The sequence below is a fragment of the Coregonus clupeaformis genome, chromosome 28, assembly GCF_020615455.1.
Source record: "Coregonus clupeaformis isolate EN_2021a chromosome 28, ASM2061545v1, whole genome shotgun sequence".
NCBI lineage: Eukaryota > Metazoa > Chordata > Actinopteri > Salmoniformes > Salmonidae > Coregonus > Coregonus clupeaformis.
The window spans coordinates 27531525-27552544 of NC_059219.1; the positions used below are offsets into that span (position 1 = coordinate 27531525).

Here is a 21020-nt window from a genome sequence, read left to right on the forward strand (position 1 = left end):
ATGGATTTCACATGACTGGGAATACAGATATGCATCTGTTGTTGGTCACAGATACCTGAAAAAAAAGGGAGAAGCGTGGATCAGAAAACCAGTCAGTATCTAGTGTGAGCACCGTTTGCCTCATGCGGCCTGACATCTCCTTCGCATAGAGCTGATCAGGCTGTTGATTGTGGCCTGTGGAATGTTGTCCTACTACTTCAATGGCTGTGCGAAGTTGCTGGATATTGGCGGAAACTGGAAGATGCTGTCGTACACGTCGATCCAGAGCATCCCAAACATGCTCAATGGGTAACATGTCTGGTGAGTATGCAGGCCATTGAAGAACTGGGACACTTTCAGCTTCCAGGAATTGTGACATGGAGCCGTGCATTATCATTCTGAAACATGAGGTGATGGTTGCGGATGAATGGAACAACAATGTGCCTCAGGATCTCGTCACGGTATCTCTGTGCATTCAAATTGCTGTCAATTAAATTCAATTGTGTTCATTGTCCATAGCTTATGCCTGCCCATACCATAACCCCACCGCCACCATGGGGCACTCTTTTCACAATGTTGACATCAGCAAACCGCTCGCCCACATGACGCCATACACGTGGTCTGCCGGTTAGACATGCTGCCAAATTCTCGAAAACAACGTTGGAGGTAGCTTAAGGTAGAGAAATTATCATTCAATTCTATTGTAATAGCTCTGGTGGACATTCCTGCAGTCAGCATGCCAATTGCACGCTCCCTCAAAACTTGAGACATCTGTGGCATTGTGTTGTGTGACAAAACTGCATATTTGTATTTACCCCAGCCCAAGGTGCACCTGTGTAATGATCATGCTCTTTAATCAGCTTCTTGATATGCCACACCTGTCAGGTGGATGGATTATCTTGGCAAAGGAGAAATGCTCACTAACAGGGATGTAAAGAAATTTGTGCACAAAATTTGAGATAAATAAGCCTTTTGTGTGTATGGAAAATTTCTGGGATCTTTTATTGCAGCTCATGAAACATGTTACGTTTATATTTTTGTTCAGTGTAGTAGTAGCAGTAAGCTATCAAAGTTCACCTCCGATCTTCCTCATCTTCGCATTCTCCTTCTCAAACTGAACAGAACATAGGCTATAGGCTTTTTTGGACTAGGCCAAATCAAAAATTATTTTCTGAATAATTTTTTGACTCTCCTCCTGAACTGCCACTGTAGTAGGCTTAAACAGCACAGCATTGGTTAGGCAGCACAAAAAAAGGTTTTGATCAGCAAGAGCAGAGCAGGCCGGTGCTCAGGATTGGAATATCCATTGCAGTGTGTAATGCAGCCTAGTTTTATTTACACCATCCCAGCAGCTACCCTATAAATATAACTTTGCTCTGTGCTTCTCCGAGCATGCACTTCGTAGCCTATAGGCTATGGATCATTTGATTGAGACCACACTAAATAGCCTATAGGCGCACTCATAGCCGCGGGAAGTAGGGGTGCTGAAGCTCCCCCTGATGAATCGGAATAGAATATATATATATATATGCTTTTTTCCCCCACAAAAGTAGTGCACTGGGCCTTTACTAGTCCTGTATTAGCGGACCGATATAGCTGTCTGTAGCATGAGCAAAAAATAATTGCAGCACCCCCAAACACCTTCCCGCGGCAATGGACGCACTTGATATTGTGCGCCCAGCAGAGAATCAGCGATGAAGGGCATCATTGGGCACACATCGATATATAGCCTAATAAGCAACTAATTCTAAAACACTGAGAAGTATTGAAATTTCATCAATTACAAATTACAGTGCTTTCGGAAAGTATTCAGACCCCTTGACTTTTTCTACATTTTGTTACGTTACAGCCTTATTCTAAAATGGATTAAATATATTTTCCCCATCAATCTACACACAATACACCATAATTACAAAGTGAAAACGGGTTTTTAGATTTTTTTGCTAATTTATAAAAAAAATCTAAAACAGAAATACCTTATTTAGATAAGTATTCAGACCCTTTGCTATGAGACTCGAAATTGAGCTCAGGTGCATCCTTTTTCCATTGATCATCCTTGAGATGTTTCTACAACTTGGAGTCCACCTGTGGTAAATTCAAGTTGATTGGACATGATTTGGAAAGGCACACACCTGTCTATATAAGGTCCCACAGTTGACAGTGCATGTCAGAGCAAAACCAAGCCATGAGGTCGAAGGAATTGTCCGTAGAGCTCCGAGACAAAAACATTTCTGCAGCATTGAAGGTCCACAAGAACACAGTGGCCTCCATCATTCTTAAATAGAAGAAGTTTGGAACCACCAAGCCTCTTCCTAGAGCTGGCCACCCGGCCAAACTGAGCAATCGGAGGAGAAGGGCCTTGGTCTGGGAGGTGACCAAGAACCCGATGGTCACTCTGACAGAGCTCCAGAGTTCCTCTGTGGAGATGGGAGAACCAGAAGGACAACCATCTCTGCAGCCCTCCACCAATAAGGCCTTTATGGTAGAGTGGCCAGATGGAAGCCACTCCTCAGTAAAAGGCAAATGACAGCCCACTTGGAGTTCGCCAAAAGGCACCTAAAGTACTCTCAGACCATGAGAAACAAGATTCTCTGGTCTGATGAAACCAAGATCGAACTCTTTGGCCTGAATGCCAAGCGTCACGTTTGGAGGAAACCTTGCACTATCCCTACAGTGAAGCGTGGTGGTGGCAGCGTCATGCTGTGGGGATGTTTTTCAGCGGCAGGGACTCGAAGACTAGTCAGGATCGAGGGAAAGATGAACAGAGCAAAGTACAGAAAGTTCCTTGATGAAAACCTGCTCCAGAGCTCTCAGGACCTCAGACTGGGGAGAAGGATCACCTTCCAACAGGACAACGGCCCTAAGCACACAGCCAAGACAACGTAGGAGTGGCTTCGGGACAAGTCTCTGAATGTCCTTGAGTGGCCCAGCCAGAGCCCGGACTTGAACCCGATCGAACATCTCTGGAGAGACCTGAAAATAGCTGTGCAGCGACGCTCCCCGTCCAACCTGACAAGAGCATGAGAGGATCTGCAGAGAAGAATGGGAGAAACTCCCCAAATACAGGTGTGCCAAGCTTGTAGCGTTATACCCAAGAAGACTTGAGGCTGTGATCGCTGCCAAAGGTGCTTCAACAAAGTACTGAGTAAAGGGTCTGAATACTTACGTAAATGTAATTTTTTTAAATATATTTTTTATACTTTACGAATGCACTGTACATGACCCTCCCCTGGACTAGATCTTTATTTTTTTTTAAAGCAAAACCCTCCCCTTGACTGAAATTGAAAAAGGTACTCCAGGTACCCATTCTGTAAATTTCGATCCATCCCTTATCCCTTAAAGAGTAGCCAATCAGCTTAAATACAATGGTTTTTTTCATACTGGAAATACATATTGCACCTTACACAATTGTCTGTACGTTGTGTCGCAGTAAAAGGATCTATTCTACTCAGGAGCACTTCTCATTTCTTAATCCACAGAGTTTACACACAGAGGAGTTTCGATGCTCTTTTTGCGGCCCATCAGCTTAAATCCAATTGTTTTTCCATATTGGACATACATATTGCATGCACCATACACCATTTTCTGTACATTGTGTTGCAGTAAAAGGGGCATCCATTCTACTCAGGAGCACCTGTAGTTTCCAAATCCACAGAGTTTACACCCACAAGGTCATCATTGCTATTATTGTGGCCCTTTAAGAGTGGGAAATCAGCTTACATCCAGATATTTGCATATTAGATAGCTAGGTTTTATTTACACAAGTACATGTGCCACAATGGATCAATAACTAAACTATTTACACGGAAATGTACTTTAAAATACCTGTAAAAATAGGGGGACACGTCTGGCACTGCAGGATTTGAGTCCCTGGCGGCGTAGTGTGTTACTGATGGTAGGCTTTGTTACTTTGGTCCCAGCTCTCTGCAGGTCATTCACTAGGTCCCCCCGTGTGGTTCTGGGATTTTTGCCACCGTTCTTGTGATCATTTTGACCCCACGGGGTGAGATCTTGCGTGGAGCCCCAGATCGAGGGAGATTATCAGTGGTCTTGTATGTCTTCCATTTCCTAATAATTGCTCCCACATTGATTTCTTCAAACCAAGCTGCTTACCTATTGCAGATTCAGTCTTCCCAGCCTGGTGCAGGTCTACAATTTTGTTTCTGGTGTCCATTGACAGCTCTTTGGTCTTGGCCATAGTGGAGTATGGAGTGTGACTGTTTGAGGTTGTGGACAGGTGTCTTTTACAGAAATCTTGCTTGTTTGTAGGTGACCAAATACTTATTTTCCACCATAATTTGCAAATAAATTCATAAAAATTCCTACAATGTGATTTTCTGGAAAGAAAATTCTCAATTTGTCTGTCATAGTTGACGTGTACCTATGATGAAAATTACAGGCCTCTCTCATCTTTTTAAGTGGGAGAACATGCACAATTGGTGGCTGACTAAAAACTTTTTTTCCCCACTGTATGTCCAATGTGGAAAAAATATTGGATTTAAGTTGATGGGCCACTATAAGGACCCCCAAATGAGCAACGTCGCTCCTCTGGGTGTAAACTCTGTGAATTTGGAAACTAGAAGTGCTCCTAAGCAGAATGGACCCCCCTTTACAGCGACATAACATACAGATAATTTTGTATGGTACAATTAATGATAGGAGTACACACTTTTTTTTTATTGTTTAACATTTAGGCTTGAAATTTTTTTTAAATGACATATCTTATAGAAATACGTAATTCTTTGTATGATAAGTCAAATATATCGATAATTGGGCTCATTTTTGCCCTAATTATTCCTTCACTAAGTATACAGGACGGGACTTTTAATCTGAAGGATTCCAAAATCCGTGACCCGGAAGTACTTAGTATATTCTTGCCTGTTTCACAGCGGTGTTGGCTAGGTTTTGGGTAACTTCTCAAACAACCAATTTTAACGGCGGCAGGTGGCGAAGTTAGTACATTTCACTCGTACCGTAATGTAAAATCCTTATTTGTTGTTATAACAAGTATTTTGAGGAGCATTTTGGTTGCTGTTTTAGCTTGATTATTTTGCTACGCTGCTAATTAGCAAACTAACTGCAATATGGATAGCTAGCTAGCTAGCGCATCATCATTTCGCATGACATTGTGCATTGAATGCTTTGCTAACCAGTGGTGTAAAGTACTTAAGTAGTTTTGGGGGGTATCTGTACTTTACTTTTTAGATTTTTTACTTCACTAACGTTACATTCCTAAAGAAAATAATGTACTTTTTACTGCATACATTTTTCCTGACACCCAAAAGTACTCGTTACATTTTGAATGCTTAACAGGAAAGGGAAATTGTCCAATTCACACACTTATCAAGAGAACGTCCCTGGTCATCTCTATTGCCTCTGATCTGGTTTGTAAATGATGTCTGAGTGTTGGAGGGTGTCCCTGGCTATCCGTAAATGTAAAAAAACAATGTGCTGTCTGGTTTGTTTAATCTAAGGAATTTGAAATAATTACTTTTGATACTTAAGTACATTTTAGAAATTACATTTACTTTTGATGATTAAGTATATTTAAAACCAAATACTTTAAGACTTTTACTCAATTAGTATTGTAATGACCCAGCTGGGTCATAAAGTAAAAGAGAGACGGCACCAGGTGTACAGGCAGAACACAGGTTTATTCCTAAATGGGCTATTGTTCAGGCCACAACCCACGCCGCTAAACCTCGAACATACACAAATAGAACATGTCAAAATCAAGGGTCCCGAACCGAAGAGAGAGATATGAGACCGTAACCCCTATTTAATCATTCCCAAAATCCCGCGGGATTACCCATCATACCCCCCAACCTTTCCATCTGTCCTGGCATATTTAACCCCTGCTAGTACCCTATGTAACGATAACACATCCATGAACACAGAACACAATACAGGGTCGTTACATAGCCCCCTCCTTTCTAAACCCTAGCCCCTAGGGTTACAAAACAAAATCCTTAAAACGACCCGGAGGTCGCATCAGTCTCTTGTGCCTCCCCTTGACTCCCACTGGTGGACCCCCAGAACACTCATCTGCCCCAATGTCATTTCCAGCACCCCCCGAAGAGGCAGCCCCCGTCCCAGGCTCAGCTTGCATTAGAGTCTCCTCGCTAGACTGTCCCCGTGTGCTCACATCAGAGTCCTCACTTCCATTCCCTACCGTTTTCCTCCCTCTGTAGGGCGCCAATCGGTCCCGGTGGACCACCACCTTCCTGCCCCGTGGGGGAACCTCCACCCGGTACGTCACCTCCCCCACTCTCTCTATCACCAGGCACGGCCCCACCCAGGCACTGTCCAACTTTGGGCACCGCCCCTTCTTGCGCGTGGGGTTGTGAAGCCACACTCGTTCTCCCGCTCCAAAGTGCCTCCCCCTAGCGCGTGAGTCATAGTGGCGCTTTTGGCGCATTCCTGCGTTCTCGAGTTGCTCTCTTGCGAAGGTGTGAGCCGCTTCTAACCGGTTCTGCAGTCGACGAACATAGTTCGGGCCAGGCAAAAACCCCGTCGTCGTTATCAGGAGGGTGGCCAAACGTCAGTTCGGCTGGGGTGCGCAACTCACGACCTAACATTAGTAGCGCTGGGGAGCACGCAGTCGATTCCTGAACAGCCGACCTACATGCCATGAGAATAAACGGTAAGTGGGTGTCCCAATCTCTCTGGTGTTTTGAGGTAACGATAGCCAGCTGTTGTGCTAATGTTCTGTTAAATCTTTCCACCAGCCCATCACTCTGGGGATGAAGCGGAGTAGTGCGCGTCTTCTCCGCGCCTAACCGTCTACACAACTCTGAGAACACCCGTGACTCAAAGTTTCTCCCCTGGTCGCTGTGTATAGACTGTGGCACCCCGAACCGACTGATTATTCCCCCTACCAATGCATCAGCTACTGTTTCTGCCTCCTGGTCTGGGAGAGCGTAAGCCTCTGGCCACTTGGTGAAGTAGTCCATAGCAGTTAGAATCCACCTGTTACCGCTGTCTGTGATTGGAAACGGTCCAACTATGTCTACCCCCAGTCTCTCCATGGGCTCCCCTACTGGGAATTGTTGTAGGAGGGCGTGTGACTGACCTGGAGGTCCTTTCTTAGCAGCACACTCATCGCACTGCCTGCAAAAGTCCTCCACATCCCTCCTGTGCCTGGCCCAATAGAAGCCTTTACGTACGCGCTTTAACGTTTTGGAGACCCCAAAATGCCCTGCGCCTACTCCCCGTGAAGCTGCTGTAACACGCTCCCTTGCAGCCTTTTGGGAACCACTACCTGCCACGTCATTTCTCCAGTAGCTGGCTTTTTCCACCCCCTCTGGAGCACTCCCTCAGCCACTCTAAGGACTGAGAATTTAGCCCAGAGTCCTTTGGTGACTGGTGATAGAGGGGCTACTTCCCCCATGGCGGTCGTCTTCTCTCTTCCACCCACCCCAGCACAGGACGCAGCTCTGCGTCCTCCTCCTGGCGACGCCTCCACTCCCCGACGTCCACAGCCTCAAGCTCCCGGCACTCTGTCACCCTCAGCTGACTCACCGTGGCGGTGACTCCCTCCTCCATGCACAGTTCCTCTCTCGCTCCACCCGTTTGGCGCAGTACCCACAGCCGTCCTCAGCACACGGGCGGCGGGACAAGGCGTCTGCATTGCTGTGGCGAAGGCCGGCCCTGTGCTCCACCTGGAAGTCGTAGGGTTGCAGCTCCTCCAACCAGCGGGCGATCTGACCCTCTGGCTCCTTGAAGGAGAGAAGCCACTGCAGGGCGGAGTGATCCGTCCGCACCACAAACGGCAGGCCCCCCAGGTAGTACTTGAAATGGCGTACTGCTGCCACGACAGCCAAAAGCTCCCCTCCTTGTCACGCAGTAGCGTTTTTCAGCCTTATCAAAAGTTCTGCTGTAATAAGCTACTACGTGCTCCCCCGTCAGAACCACGCTGAGCCAGCACGGCCCCAAGCCCTCATTGCTTGCATCGGTGTCCAGAATAAACGGACGGTTTGGGTCTGGTGAGGACAGGACAGGGGCCTCCACCAGGGCACGTTTGAGGGCCTCAAACGCCCGCTGGTGCTCTTCGGTCCACTGAAAGACAGTGTCCTTCTTGAGAAGGTGGTTCAAAGGAGCTGCTATCCCCGCAAACCCTTTCACAAACCTACGATAGTAGGATGCCAGACCCAGGAAGCTCTTAACCTCTTTTTTTTCCTTTGGAATTGGCCACCCCCTCACAGCCTCCACTTTGTCTGGCAACGTGCTGATACCCTCACCACCCAGCTGATGACCCAGGAACGCCAACTCCCTTTGCATGAAATGGCACTTTTCCGGGTGTAATTTTAGCCCCGCCCCGAGATCCTCTCCAGCACTCGCCTAAGTGCCCCCAGTGCCCCCTCAAACGACGTGCCGTGTACCAATATGTCGTCTAGGTACACGACACACTCGTCTCTCGGAACCCCCGCCAGCACTCTGTCCATGAGCCTCTCAAAGGTGGCAGGAGCATTACAAAGCCCGAAGCACAGCACCTTGAACTGCCAATGGCCCCTATCCGTGGAGAAGGCCGTTTTCACGTGCCCCAGGCGAGAGGGGCACCTGCCAGTAGCCACTGCGCAGATCAAGGGAAGAGAACCACGAGGACCCTCTGACGTGGTCTAGCGACTCATCGATCCTCGGTATGGGGTAAGAGTCTTTAATGGTGACAGAATTTAGGCCCCTGTAGTCCGCACAAAACCTAAGTTTACCCCCTTTCTTAGGCACCATGACGACCGGCGCGGACCACGGGCTGTCTGATGGCTCAATGAAATCAGCCCGCAACATGTCAGCAATAGCTGTGGCTGCTGCTTCCCTCTTGGCAAGGGGAATGCGACGGGGCCGAATTTTAATGGGTTGGTTGTCCCCAGTGTCGATGTCGTGCTGAACCAGGTGCGTTTGCCCTACCTCATCTTCCCCCCAAGCGAAGCTATCTTTAAAGTCAAACAGCAGCTGCTTTAATTGTCTCTGTTGTCCCTCGTCCAGACCTTGACAGTTCTCCCCCCCACAGTCACAGACACCCGACACTTCCCTAACATGGGGGCTAGCTCCCCCGTGACAGTCCGTAGCTGGACAAAGGTCGGCTCCACCCGCACCCCAACAGGTAGTATGTCTGGTCTCACCAGGGTTACTGTAGAGCCCGTGTCGACCAGGGCCAAACATTCCACCCCCTCTACCTTGACGATGACATTGCAGAAGTCCCCAATGGTGGTACGTCCCACCACAACTACCGGACTAGGAAACACGGTGGCCGCTACACCCTGGGGAAGCAGGTCCCCACCCTCTTGCCTGCACTGCTGGGTACATCTTCTGCTTACTGTGGGTTCGGGGCGGAGGAATGGGCCCGCGCTGCCCCCTGCGCGAGAACCCGCTGTCGTTTCCCTGTTGACTGGAGAATCTGCCACACTCCCGCTGAATGTGGCCAGTCTGGCCACAACCCCAGCAGACAATGGAAGTTGAGCTGACACTGCGATGTTGTCTGGAGCCCTTCTCAATGACAAGCGAAGCGGTCTTGACTAACCCTCCCAACTCGTCGACCCACTCTGGTTTGGTGACCCCCAGCACCCGGCCGCCGCTGCTCTCACCTCTGGTTGACTGGCAACCTCCACTCTCACTCCCTCACCCCAGATCAGCTCCCTCTTCCTGGCTATCTCCACTGCAGCCCGCAGAGATGCTGGGTCCGACATCTGCACATGCTTACCCAGTTCGGGTGGAGGAGAGCGCTCTAATGAAACTGTCCCGTGCCAGCTCGTCTTGCACCCCAATCGATATATTTGCATAAGCCCGCCTGGTCAGGCTCAGAATATCACTTGCCAACGCCTTTAATGATTCCCCCTGAAGTCTCTTTTTTGTTATTCAGTTCAATCCGCAGCATGTTGGGCTGTGCATCGCTGCCGAAACGGCCCCCAATGCCTCCACTAGCGCACCGTAGTCGCCCCTCTCGTCCGGGGCTAGCGTTAGCAGGCATTCCGACGCCTCCTCTGACAGGCTCAGGGCAAGCTGTAACCCTTTCGTCTCGTCAGACCACCTCCGGCTCTAGCCAACAACTCGAATTGAGTGAAAAAAACTTCCCATTTACCTTGTCCATTGAACTTTGGAAGTTTAGCCGCTACCGTGGCTAATGGCAATAGGGCGCTGCCATCTCTGTTTACATAAGGAGGTCCAGCCATTTCCGCACGCGGTGACGTCGATATCTCCGTCGCCGTGACGTCTGTTCTGGTCGAGCGGTTTGAAGGAAAACCCGCCCGTTCTGCCATCTTGCTGACTGACAATTTAACTCCCGCCATGTGGCTCTCCAGCTCTTCTACAGCCGTCCTCGCCTGACCCTCCCGACCGGGTACACCCGAGCCCCCAACGGCCACTTTGTCCGACTCTTCCTTAACTTTCCGCCTCGCCCGATCATCCTGACCGTAGATGCGAGTCACGCTAAAGCTAACCACGGCCTATACTGAAACAGCTAACTCGCCTAATCTCGATCTATCCCGTCGTTCGAAAGCACTTCTGACACCAATGTAATGACCCAGCTGGGTCATAAAGTAAAGAGAGACGGCACCAGGTGTACAGGCAGAACACAGGTTTATTCCTAAATGGGCTATTGTTCAGGCCACAACCCACGCCGCTAAACCTCGAACATACACAAATAGAACATGTCAAAATCAAGGGTCCCGAACCGAAGAGAGAGATATGAGACCGTAACCCCTATTTAATCATTCCCAAAATCCCGCGGGATTACCCATCATACCCCCCAACCTTTCCATCTGTCCTGGCATATTTAACCCCTGCTAGTACCCTATGTAACGATAACACATCCATGAACACAGAACACAATACAGGGTCGTTACAGTATATGCTACTGGCTGGATGACTTTTGTGTCATTTTCTATTAAAGTATCTTTACTTGTATTCAAGTATGACAATTGGGTAATTTTTCCACCGCTGCTGACTAGCAACACTTTAAAATGTGCAGGTTAATTGAAAGACGTTAGTCAGTAAACAACATAATTGAATACACGTTTCTGTGCAAACCTGGCTAGTTTCCCAAACGCAGTCCACCTCGGGACCCCAAGGAGTGCATGTTTTGGTTTGTGCTTAACACTACACAGCTGAATCAAATGATCAAAGCTTGATGATTATTTGAATCAGCTGTGTAATATTATGACAAAAACGAAAACGTGCACTTGGGGTCCCGAGGACCGAGTTTGGGAAACCCTGCGCTAGATCATAATAGCTGATGAACGCTGAACTCGGTTCTCTTAAATCGAGGCGGATGTTGTTGTTAGTAAAACAGTTATCTAAACTCAACTCCGCCTCGATATAAGAGAACGGAGTTGAACGTTCCTCAGCTATCCCAATAATGGACTAAATGAGCCTAATGTTACTCAGAGTCCAAGGATCTTAGCTAAATGTAAAATGTTCTGCTTAAATGCGAATTGGCTCTCAGAGCCAAAACAGCCAAATACTCCATCTAAACGTGAATCGATTCTCAATTGCGGTACTGTTCTAGAAACATAAAGCCCCTTACTTTAATATCACATCAAATTAATTTAACAAATGAAAAATATATACATACTGTACACGGTTTTAACACAGATGCAGACGAAATAATTTTTCAGCGACAACACGTTTTTGGCGTCCATCTTGCGTTTACACACAGACGCAGATAGCAAATTAGCACAGGTAGTCGCCTCTGTCTTTTCCGTGAACAATCGCTGTAACATGGAAATATGGCCATGTGGGAACCCTAACCCTATAAAGGTGTGTAGTAATTTAACCTTTAATTTTTTTAAAAATATTTATTGCTGATAGGAAAGATACGTACCTTATGTTTCCAAAACCGTACCGTACATTATGCATGTTAACGTTCAGAACGAGAGTCGGGGCACCTAACAAAACTCACCCGGCCAGAAGAAACTATCATTAATAGGCGCTAAATGTAGTTAACTTCTATGAATGGGCTAACCTGAGGCAAGGACCATAGGTGGTGGTTAGTGGCTAAGGACAGGGGTCAGTGATGGGCATGTACCGTTTGTTTTCTCCTCAGATGGGAACCTAACAGGTCAAAGCTTTGGAGAAGTAATCATGGCCACCCAGCCCTCGCAGCCTCCATCCTTACGCTTTGGCCAGGTGGTCATTGGACCTCCTGGCTCAGGTAAAACCACATACTGCCGGGGGATGCAGGAGTTCTTGAGTCACTTGGGACGGAAGGTAGTTGTGGTGAACATGGACCCTGCAAATGAAGGGCTCCCATACCCCTGTGCTGTGGATATTTCAGAGCTGGTCACCCTACATGACGTGATGGAGGGTTTGAAGCTGGGGCCCAATGGTGGACTCCTGTACTGCATGGAGTATCTGGAGGCCAATCTGGACTGGCTGGAAGCCAAGTTAGAGGAACATAGTGACTGTTACTTCCTGTTTGACTGTCCTGGTCAGGTGGAGCTGTACACCCACCAGAACTCAGTGAAAAACGTCTTTGCTCAGCTGGCCAAGTGGAACTTCAGGGTGAGATGCTTCAGGATTCTAAGATATTTGTGCTGGAATGTTCTGATTCCTAGTATTAATGATTCCCCAAAATAAAAACTCTGTGTAGTATGTCAATCCACATTCAGTATCATTTAGGCTAATTTAAGAAATGAATTGTTCACCATATTGATGGAGAATTTGGGGCTTTGACAAGTAGGCCTAGCTATTTGTAATGGTGTTTATTGGCATGTGCTTTGTTAGTGTTGAGTCATAGGTTGTGCTCATTATCACTGAGGGAGTTCTATTAACCTGAGCAGCGGTGCACCAGTCTATGGCCCGTGACGTTAACGGGCAAATCGAACAGCATGGTGCATTGTCCAGAAAAACATATTTTCCGTAAAAATATATGTTCGAATTTTCAAACTAGTTTTCATTGAGAAGGCAGATAAAGCGTTTTTATTAAAAGCAATCACTTTTGCATGTGAAAACACAGAATACTAATTACTCCACATGCTTAATCTAGCCTAGGCTACGTCAATTTTGTTTTGAGCCGACTTCACCGTGGGCTTTGAACAGGGCACCTGGCTCACGCCCGAGGGGGCAGCCCGGTTCCAAAACAAATGCAATCACTTTTCACCCAGTGCAAACTCCCCCCGCCGGGATAACCTGGGCCAGATAATTCAATCCCCTCACTGTCTCACTAACACTCCCTCTTTAAACACTCTCAGCTGACTGCAATGCACCTTGTGGACTCTCATTACTGCGCTGACCCAGCTAAGTTCATCTCAGTGCTGTGCACCTCCTTGTCCACCATGCTGCACGTGGAGCTACCCCACGTCAACGTCCTCTCCAAGATAGACCTCATCGAGCAGTACGGAAAACTGGGTGAGATGAGACGTCCTGGGTGATGATGAATATGGGCTTTGTATGGCTATATTCCCTCAGTTTCCCTCAGAAGTGTTTGATTTTACAGTTTGCCGTTTAGCTGGGGGATTTGTTTCATTTTTGCACTTTGTCTGTCTCTGGGATAGCCTTCAACCTGGACTTCTACACAGAGGTTATGGACCTGACATATCTGCTGGATCACTTGGCTGCTGACCCTTTCTTTAGGAAGTTCCTCAAACTGAATGAGAAACTCGCAGGGGTCATACAAGACTACGGTCTTGTCTCTTTTGTGCCTCTCAATGTGCAGGTGAGACTTTGCTGCTGCCTTTAGAAGTTCACTGGTTCTTGGGCATCTACTGTTCCTGGGTCATATTTATTATGGGACATAAAGTTCAGTACCTCCCTGTTTCAGATCTTTTTCTCCGCTTCGTGCCTTCTAGTGAACACAACCTTGATAACACTTTGTCTAAACTCATAATAAATACTGGTCCATTTTAGAAGGTGAGGTAAGGGTAAAACACTGTAGTCTCAACCTGGAGGATGAAGCCTGCATTTACATTTTTGCCACTTAACCACTGACATCCTACATTGTGCTTCATCTCCAGGACAGGGAGAGCATGACGCAGGTCCTGCGGACAGTGGACAAGGCCAACGGCTACTGCTTCGGTGACCTGGAGGAGAGGAACCTGCATGCAATGATGTCAGCCGCTGTGGGAGCAGACTTCCAGTTCACCTCGTATCCTTTACTCACAGCTGCTATATTGATTTATGTGTTTGTTATTAAACAATCTATTTCACATGCTCAACCTATGAAACAAAGCTATTTTAAATGTAGAAATTGTTAAAGGCCCAGTTCAGTCCAAAACTGTGTGTTATATATATATTTCCACTCTGAGGTTGGAATAATATTGTGAAATTATGATAATACCCTTTTCATGTAAGAGCTGTTTGAAAAGACCGGCTGAAATTTCAGCCTGTTTTGATGGGATGGAGTGTTGGCCTGCCTGGTGACATCACCAGGTGGTTAATTAGTTATTATACAACGGTTGGGTCTAATCCTGGACACTGATTGGTTAAAACTGCATTCCAGCTGGTGTCTATTCCACAAGTTACCACCGGCTAAAGCTATGATGTTGAAATGCCTATTTACTCTGTTCCATTTCACTGCGCAATCCACTGTCTCATCAGAGAATTTATAAACTTGATCTCCACTAAAAAGCATCTAGACAATATCTGCCATTTCTTTTAGACTAGCAATTAGTTTTCAATGGTGGAGATTTGCTGTCTGTCTCTCTGACATTTGCAACATTGTTTCAATATTGAAATTCGATCTCCAGCTGTAGGGGTAGGGGTCGGGATGAGACAGGCAGGCAGCTTTTCTCAGGCAGTCGAAATCATGAATCAGCATAATTTGTATGGATATATTCAAGTGTCAATAGAAAACAGGTGAAATGAAATGCAATTTCCAGCTTAAGTTTGAAGTGATTGTGTTGTTGGCTAGCTCCTCTGAACAACAGTGTCCTGACGAGAGTGCACATTTTCTATGCCAGGTGAAATCGCGCATCATTAGGTAATTCTTATGAATGGATCCAAATGTCACTAGAAAACAGCTTAAGCAAAGGCAGCTAGCTACTTTGCTGTTATTATGGCTGCACTGTTTGACGTGACTGTAAGTTAGCTGTAGTTGGCTAGCTAGCAAGCAAGGGATAAAAACGTTGTCAGCCAGTATGGCAATAGACCGACTGGGTCGCGTCCATAGATACAGAACAAAAAGACTTAAGGACTGGGTCGCATCTCTGGCAACCAACCCAAACGACCATCCAGCCGGTTTGGGGAGCAAACCCTAGATTTGTGTCAGGACTATATCTCATGGAAGAATGAAATAGTATGAATAAATTAATCAAACCATTTTAATGAAAATATATCAATCATTATTTGAATATGTTGGTAACCCGTTGTATAAAAGTGATAATGCCCTCGAAGGCGGTGTTTGGAGGATATATTGGCACAGTTTGCCGACTTCGTCTTGGGTCTAACAACACTGTGCCAATATACTCTCCAAACACCGGCTTCTCTGGCATTTTCACTTAAATAGACCAACAAGAGAGTTCCAAACCTCTGCCAATAACAGCTCGTTTTCCCCTCCCCACTCAGACCACTCCCAGATAGATCTTTGCTAAGAAGCAATTTTTTCCTATTTTTTACCATTTTAAATGAAAACAATCTCAGTAAGGTACTTAATTGTTACCCAGAAATGATTTGATATTGAGATAAAAACTGCTGCATTTGGACCTTTTTAAGCAGTCTCAGCAAGTGATGACAATTATTATTAGAGTTTGAATAGTGTATTCTGTTCTAAACAGATCTGCCTGTGGAGTGCTGCTTACCATAGATGACTGGTCTACACTCCTAAGCATTTCACTGTTGGTCTACACCTGTTGTTTACGAATAGCATTTAGATTTGATTTTCTTAAAACATTTACCCCTAGAACTCTAGGAGTGCAAGAGAGGTATGTTGGAGATGGTGAAAAGACCGTGGAGGAGGAGGTGATGGATCTGTAGATCACCAGACACTCATCAATGGATGCTGCTGACCTCCATGTTGCTTGCACTGGGCCAGCAAAGGACAGACAATACAACATTTGTCCAGTGGAAGTGGTGTGTCAAATGCAGAAAATGCTATTTTTCTTTCCCTCTTTGACTGAACATGTAAATTATCACTCTTTTAACTTGATATGGCTGGCTCTGGGTATATAGAGAGGAGAGAAGGGTGGAGAAAGGGTTAGAAGCATCAGACTGCAAACAGATTCCAAGCCAACTGCTTCCTACCCCACAAACCAAGAATTGGATCAATCTGGGTTAAGAGTTTGGATTGATATATCCTTGGCTTTGTGGCTGGGTTGTAATTCCAGTGTTACTACAGACAACAGTGTGTTGTTTAGTTGGATGCAAATGCTCATCTCTTATTCTGCCAGTGAAAAAAGATGGACAAATCCAGGAGCACTGGACTACAGATAATTATTTACATTTTGTAATGAGAAATACCCTGGTTTGTAGGGGCAGTTTGGTCAGCCCTTCAGTCTATAAGATGTGTACATTGGGTACAAATCCCTTTGCAAATTAGAAAAATAAACTGTTGTGTTTTATTTTCATGAATAAAGTTTGTGAAGAGTTGGTCTTACATGCATGTACAACAGACATTTACAGATGTGCCCTCTTGTGTGTTTGTATGGACCTATAGCTCTGTGTAATAGGTGCAGACCAGGAGAGGGTGAGGTGCCCTATGCATCATCATCTCCCTATCTACCCCAGACCTGTGACACATATAGATGAGCAAGAGGCAGAGAGGGAGAATTCAGAGTGGAGCTTGATTCAGATCAAAAGCATAGGTACTGGTCCCTTGATGCAGCTGTTCCCTTAATTTCTCTCCAGAATCTATTCAGGTAATGTTTGTTCTCCATAGGTGGCAGCTGATAGCCAACAGAAAGAAGCTCATATTCAGATTAAAACAATAGACTTGTGCAACGTAGTAGGCAAGATTCTTAACCAAACCTGATTGGATGCTCGCTTTGAGGATGTAAAATGATAGACGGAGGTTTCAAATATACACTTATAACGACCTTGGTGTTTCATCTTTGTAGATGGAGGCCAGATTTTATGGAACAAACATGATAACATTCAGAAGCATTGGCTTAACTGAGTCAGTAATTCGCCTAGCTCATAGAGTAGAGCTGTTTTAAAAACATGGAATGGAGTTCTATCTCCAAAGTATTGGTCACACTTCAAGGTCTTGTCCTCAGTTGTTGTCTGCCAACCTTTCAAAGATGTAGTTTAAATGGAACTAATGCTGCTATACATCTAGAAAGGTAGAAGCAATCTTGACTTTCATATGTTCAGAAAACAGTTCATACCAGCAGTGTCCAGAGGCTTGTTGGGAAACCAATAAATAGATGAATGTGCATATGTTTTATCTATGGAAAATTGCTTTCTTGTAAACCTTTATTCCATGTGAAAACAAGAACACTGTCAGTATATTGGCAGTCAAAACTAACCCTACTTAAAGAGTCTAAAACACATGGCTGGTGAAGGAGACTGGGCCAAGCATAACTCTTGTCTAATGAGGCAAAGTATCAAATGAAAGCTAATTTTATTTGTCACATGCGCCGAATCCAACAGGTGTAGACCTTACCGCGGAAATGCTTACTTACAAGCCCTTAACCAACAATGCAGTTTTAAGAAAAGAGAGTTAAGAAAATATTTACTAAATAAACTGAAGTAAAGAGTGAAAATATGTCTTTTTTAATTAAAAAGTAACACAAAATAACAATGAGGCTATATACAGGGGGTACCGGTACCGAGTCAATGTGCGGGGGTACAGGTTAGTCGAGGTAATTTGTACATGTAGGTAGGGGTAAAATGACTGCATAGCGAGTAGCAGCAGTGTAAAAACGAAGGGGGGTGTCAATGCAAATAGTCCGGGTGGCCATTTGATTAATTGTTCAACAGTCTATGACTTGGGTGACTGGAGTCTTTTACAATTTTTGGGTCCTTCCTCTGACACCACCTACTATATAGGTCCTGGATGGCAGGAAGCTTGGCCACAGTGATGTACTGGGCTGTACGCACTACCCTCTGTAGCGCAGTACCCTCCGAGCAGTTGCCATGCTTTTATTTACAGTATTATGTATACTGAACAAAAATACACTGCTCAAAAAAATAAAGGGAACACTTAAACAACAATGTAACTCCAAGTCAATCACACTTCTGTGAAATTAAACTGTCCACTTAGGAAGCAACACTGATTGACAATACATTTCACATGCTGTTGTGCAAATGGAATAGACAACAGGTGGAAATTATAGGCAATTAGCAAGACACCCCCCAATAAAGGACTGGTTTTGCAGGTGGTGACCACAGACCACTTCTCAGTTCCTATGCTTCCTGGCTGATGTTTTGGTCACTTTTGAATGCTGGCGGTGCTTTCACTCTAGTGGTAGCATGAGACGGAGTCTACAACCCACACAAGTGGCTCAGGTAGTGCAGCTCATCCAGGATGGCACATCAATGCGAGCTGTGGCAAGAAGGTTTGCTGTGTCTGTCAGCGTAGTGTCCAGAGCATGGAGGCGCTACCAGGAGACAGGCCAGTACATCAGGAGACGTGGAGGAGGCCGTAGGAGGGCAACAACCCAGCAGCAGGACTGCTACCTCCGCCTTTGTGCAAGGAGGAGCAGGAGGAGCACTGCCAGAGCCCTGCAAAATGACCTCCAGCAGGCCACAAATGTGCATGTGTCTGCTCAAACGGTCAGAAACAGACTCCATGAGGGTGGTAAGAGGGCCCAACGTCCACAGATGGGGGTTGTGCTTACAGCCCAACACCGTGCAGGACGTTTGGCATTTGCCAGAGAACACCAAGATTGGCAAATTCGCCACTGGCGCCCTGTGCTCTTCACAGATGAAAGCAGGTTCACACTGAGCACATGTGACAGACGTGACAGAGTCTGGAGACGCCGTGGAGAACTGCTGCCTACAACATTCTCCAGCATGACCGGTTTGGCGGTGGGTCAGTCATGGTGTGGGGTGGCATTTCTTTGGGGGGCCGCACAGCCCTCCATGTGCTCGCCAGAGGTAGCCTGACTGCCATTAGGTACCGAGATGAGATCCTCAGACCCCTTGTGAGACCATATGCTGGTGCGGTTGGCCCTGGGTTCCTCCTAATGCAAGACAATGTTAGACCTCATGTGGCTGGAGTGTGTCAGCAGTTCCTGCAAGAGGAAGGCATTGATGCTATGGACTGGCCCGCCCGTTCCCCAGACCTGAATCCAATTGAGCACATCTGGGACATCATGTCTCGCTCCATCCACCAACGCCACGTTGCACCACAGACTGTCCAGGAGTTGGCGGATGCTTTAGTCCAGGTCTGGGGAGGAGATCCCTCAGGAGACCATCCGCCATCTCATCAGGAGCATGCCCAGGCGTTGTAGGGAGGTCATACAGGCACGTGGAGGCCACACACACTACTGAGCCTCATTTTGACTTGTTTTAAGGACATTACATCAAAGTTGGATCAGCCTGTAGTGTGGTTTTCCACTTTAATTTTGAGGGTGACTCCAAATCCAGACCTCCATGGGTTGATAAATTTGATTTCCATTGATAATTTTTGTGTGATTTTGTTGTCAGCACATTCAACTATGTAAAGAAAAAAGTATTTAATAAGATTATTTCATTCATTCAGATCTAGGATGTGTTATTTTAGTGTTCCCTTTATTTTTTTGAGCAGTGTATAAACGCAACATGCAACAATTTCAACGATTTCACTGAGTTACAGTTCATATAAGGAAATCTGTCAGTTGGATTTCACATGACTGGGCAGGGGCGCAGCCAATCAGAATGAGTTTTTCCCCACAAAAGGGTTTTATTACAGACAGAAATACTCCTCAGTGGGGTCTCCCGAGTGGCGCAGCAGTCTAAGGCAGCGCACAATTGGCCCAGCGTTGTCCGGGTTAGGGGAGGGTTTGGCCGGGGGGGGGCTTTACTTGGCTCATCGCGCTCTAACGACTCCTTGTGGCGGGCCGGTCGCCTGCAGGCTGACCTCGGTCGTCAGTTGAACAGTGTTTCCTCCGACACATTGGTGCGGCTGGCTTCCGGGTGTTAAGAAGCGTGGTTTGGCGGGTCATGTTTCAAAGGGCGCATGACTCGACCTTCACCTCCCGAGCCCGTTGGGGAGTTGCAGCGATGAGACAAGATGGAAATTGGGGCGAAAAGGGGGTAAAATACAAAAATAAATACTCCTCAGTTGCATCAACTGTCCGGGTGGCTGGTCTCAGACGATCCCTGTAGGTGAAGAAGCCGGATGTGGAGGTCCTGGGTTGGCGTGGTTACACGTGATCTGTGGTTGTGAGGCCGGTTGGACGTACTGCCAAATTCTCTAAAACAATGTTGAAGGCGGCTTATGGTAGAGAACTGAACATTATATTCTCTGGCAACCGTTCTGGTGGACATTCCGTCAGTCAGCATGCCAATTGCACGCTCCCTCTCAACTTGAGACATCTGTGGCATTGTGTTGTGAGAAAACTGCACATTTTAGAGTAGCCTTTTATTGTCCCCAGCACAAAGTGCACCTGTGTAATGAGCATGCTGTTTAATCAGCTTCTTGATATGCCACACCTGTGAGGTGGATGGATTATATTTTCAAAGGAGAGATGTTAACTAACAGGGATGTAAACACATTTGTGCACAATTTGAGAGAAAGAAGCTTTCTGTGCCTATGGAAAAATTCTGGGGTCTTTTATTTCAGCTCATGAAACCAACACTTTACATGTTGCATTTATATTTTTGTTCATTAAAAATAGGAGATCTATTTAGGGTACTGTATTTGTTTTAAGTTTCTTTCTGACCAGGAGATGGCACCAGTGTATCCAAATCCCCTTCCTTAGATCCCTTTAAAAATTCTACTCCAGCTTTTACAGGTGGCCAAAGCATTTTAAAAAACGAAGTCAGGAGAGGAAGCTACATTAAATCTGTGTTTCTGCACAACTGGCCCTGTGTCTGTTCTCTGGGATGGGAAGGCCCTGCATGTCTTCCAAAGCGGCAAAAACTCCTGCCTCTTCCCTTATGTATATATAGTATAGTAGCTTTGAGAGAATGGTGACAATTCTTTCCATATCTCCTCTGAGACCTTTTGTCCTTAGTGAAAGGTCAAA

General features: G+C 46.2%; 1 protein-coding gene across 4 annotated transcripts; it reads left to right on the forward strand.

The window, feature by feature from the left end:
• The first annotated feature begins 4846 nt into the window (after positions 1-4846).
• LOC121543500 (GPN-loop GTPase 2-like) lies at positions 4847-16520 on the forward strand. Of its 4 annotated transcripts, XM_041853395.2 has the most exons (7): positions 4847-4931; positions 12017-12124; positions 12248-12474; positions 13164-13320; positions 13467-13627; positions 13926-14056; positions 15810-16520. In XM_041853395.2, the coding sequence occupies exons 2-7, from the start codon at positions 12055-12057 to the stop codon at positions 15880-15882; spliced, it is 819 nt and encodes a 272-aa protein (XP_041709329.1). In that variant the 5' UTR covers positions 4847-4931; positions 12017-12054; the 3' UTR covers positions 15883-16520. The 4 variants fall into 4 exon arrangements, with proteins under 4 accessions (XP_041709329.1, XP_041709326.1, XP_041709328.1 ...); XM_041853392.2 differs by having other exon boundaries at positions 12017-12474; XM_041853394.2 differs by lacking the exon at positions 4847-4931 and adding an exon at positions 4936-4953 and having other exon boundaries at positions 12017-12474.
• Positions 16521-21020: the final 4500 nt, after the last annotated feature.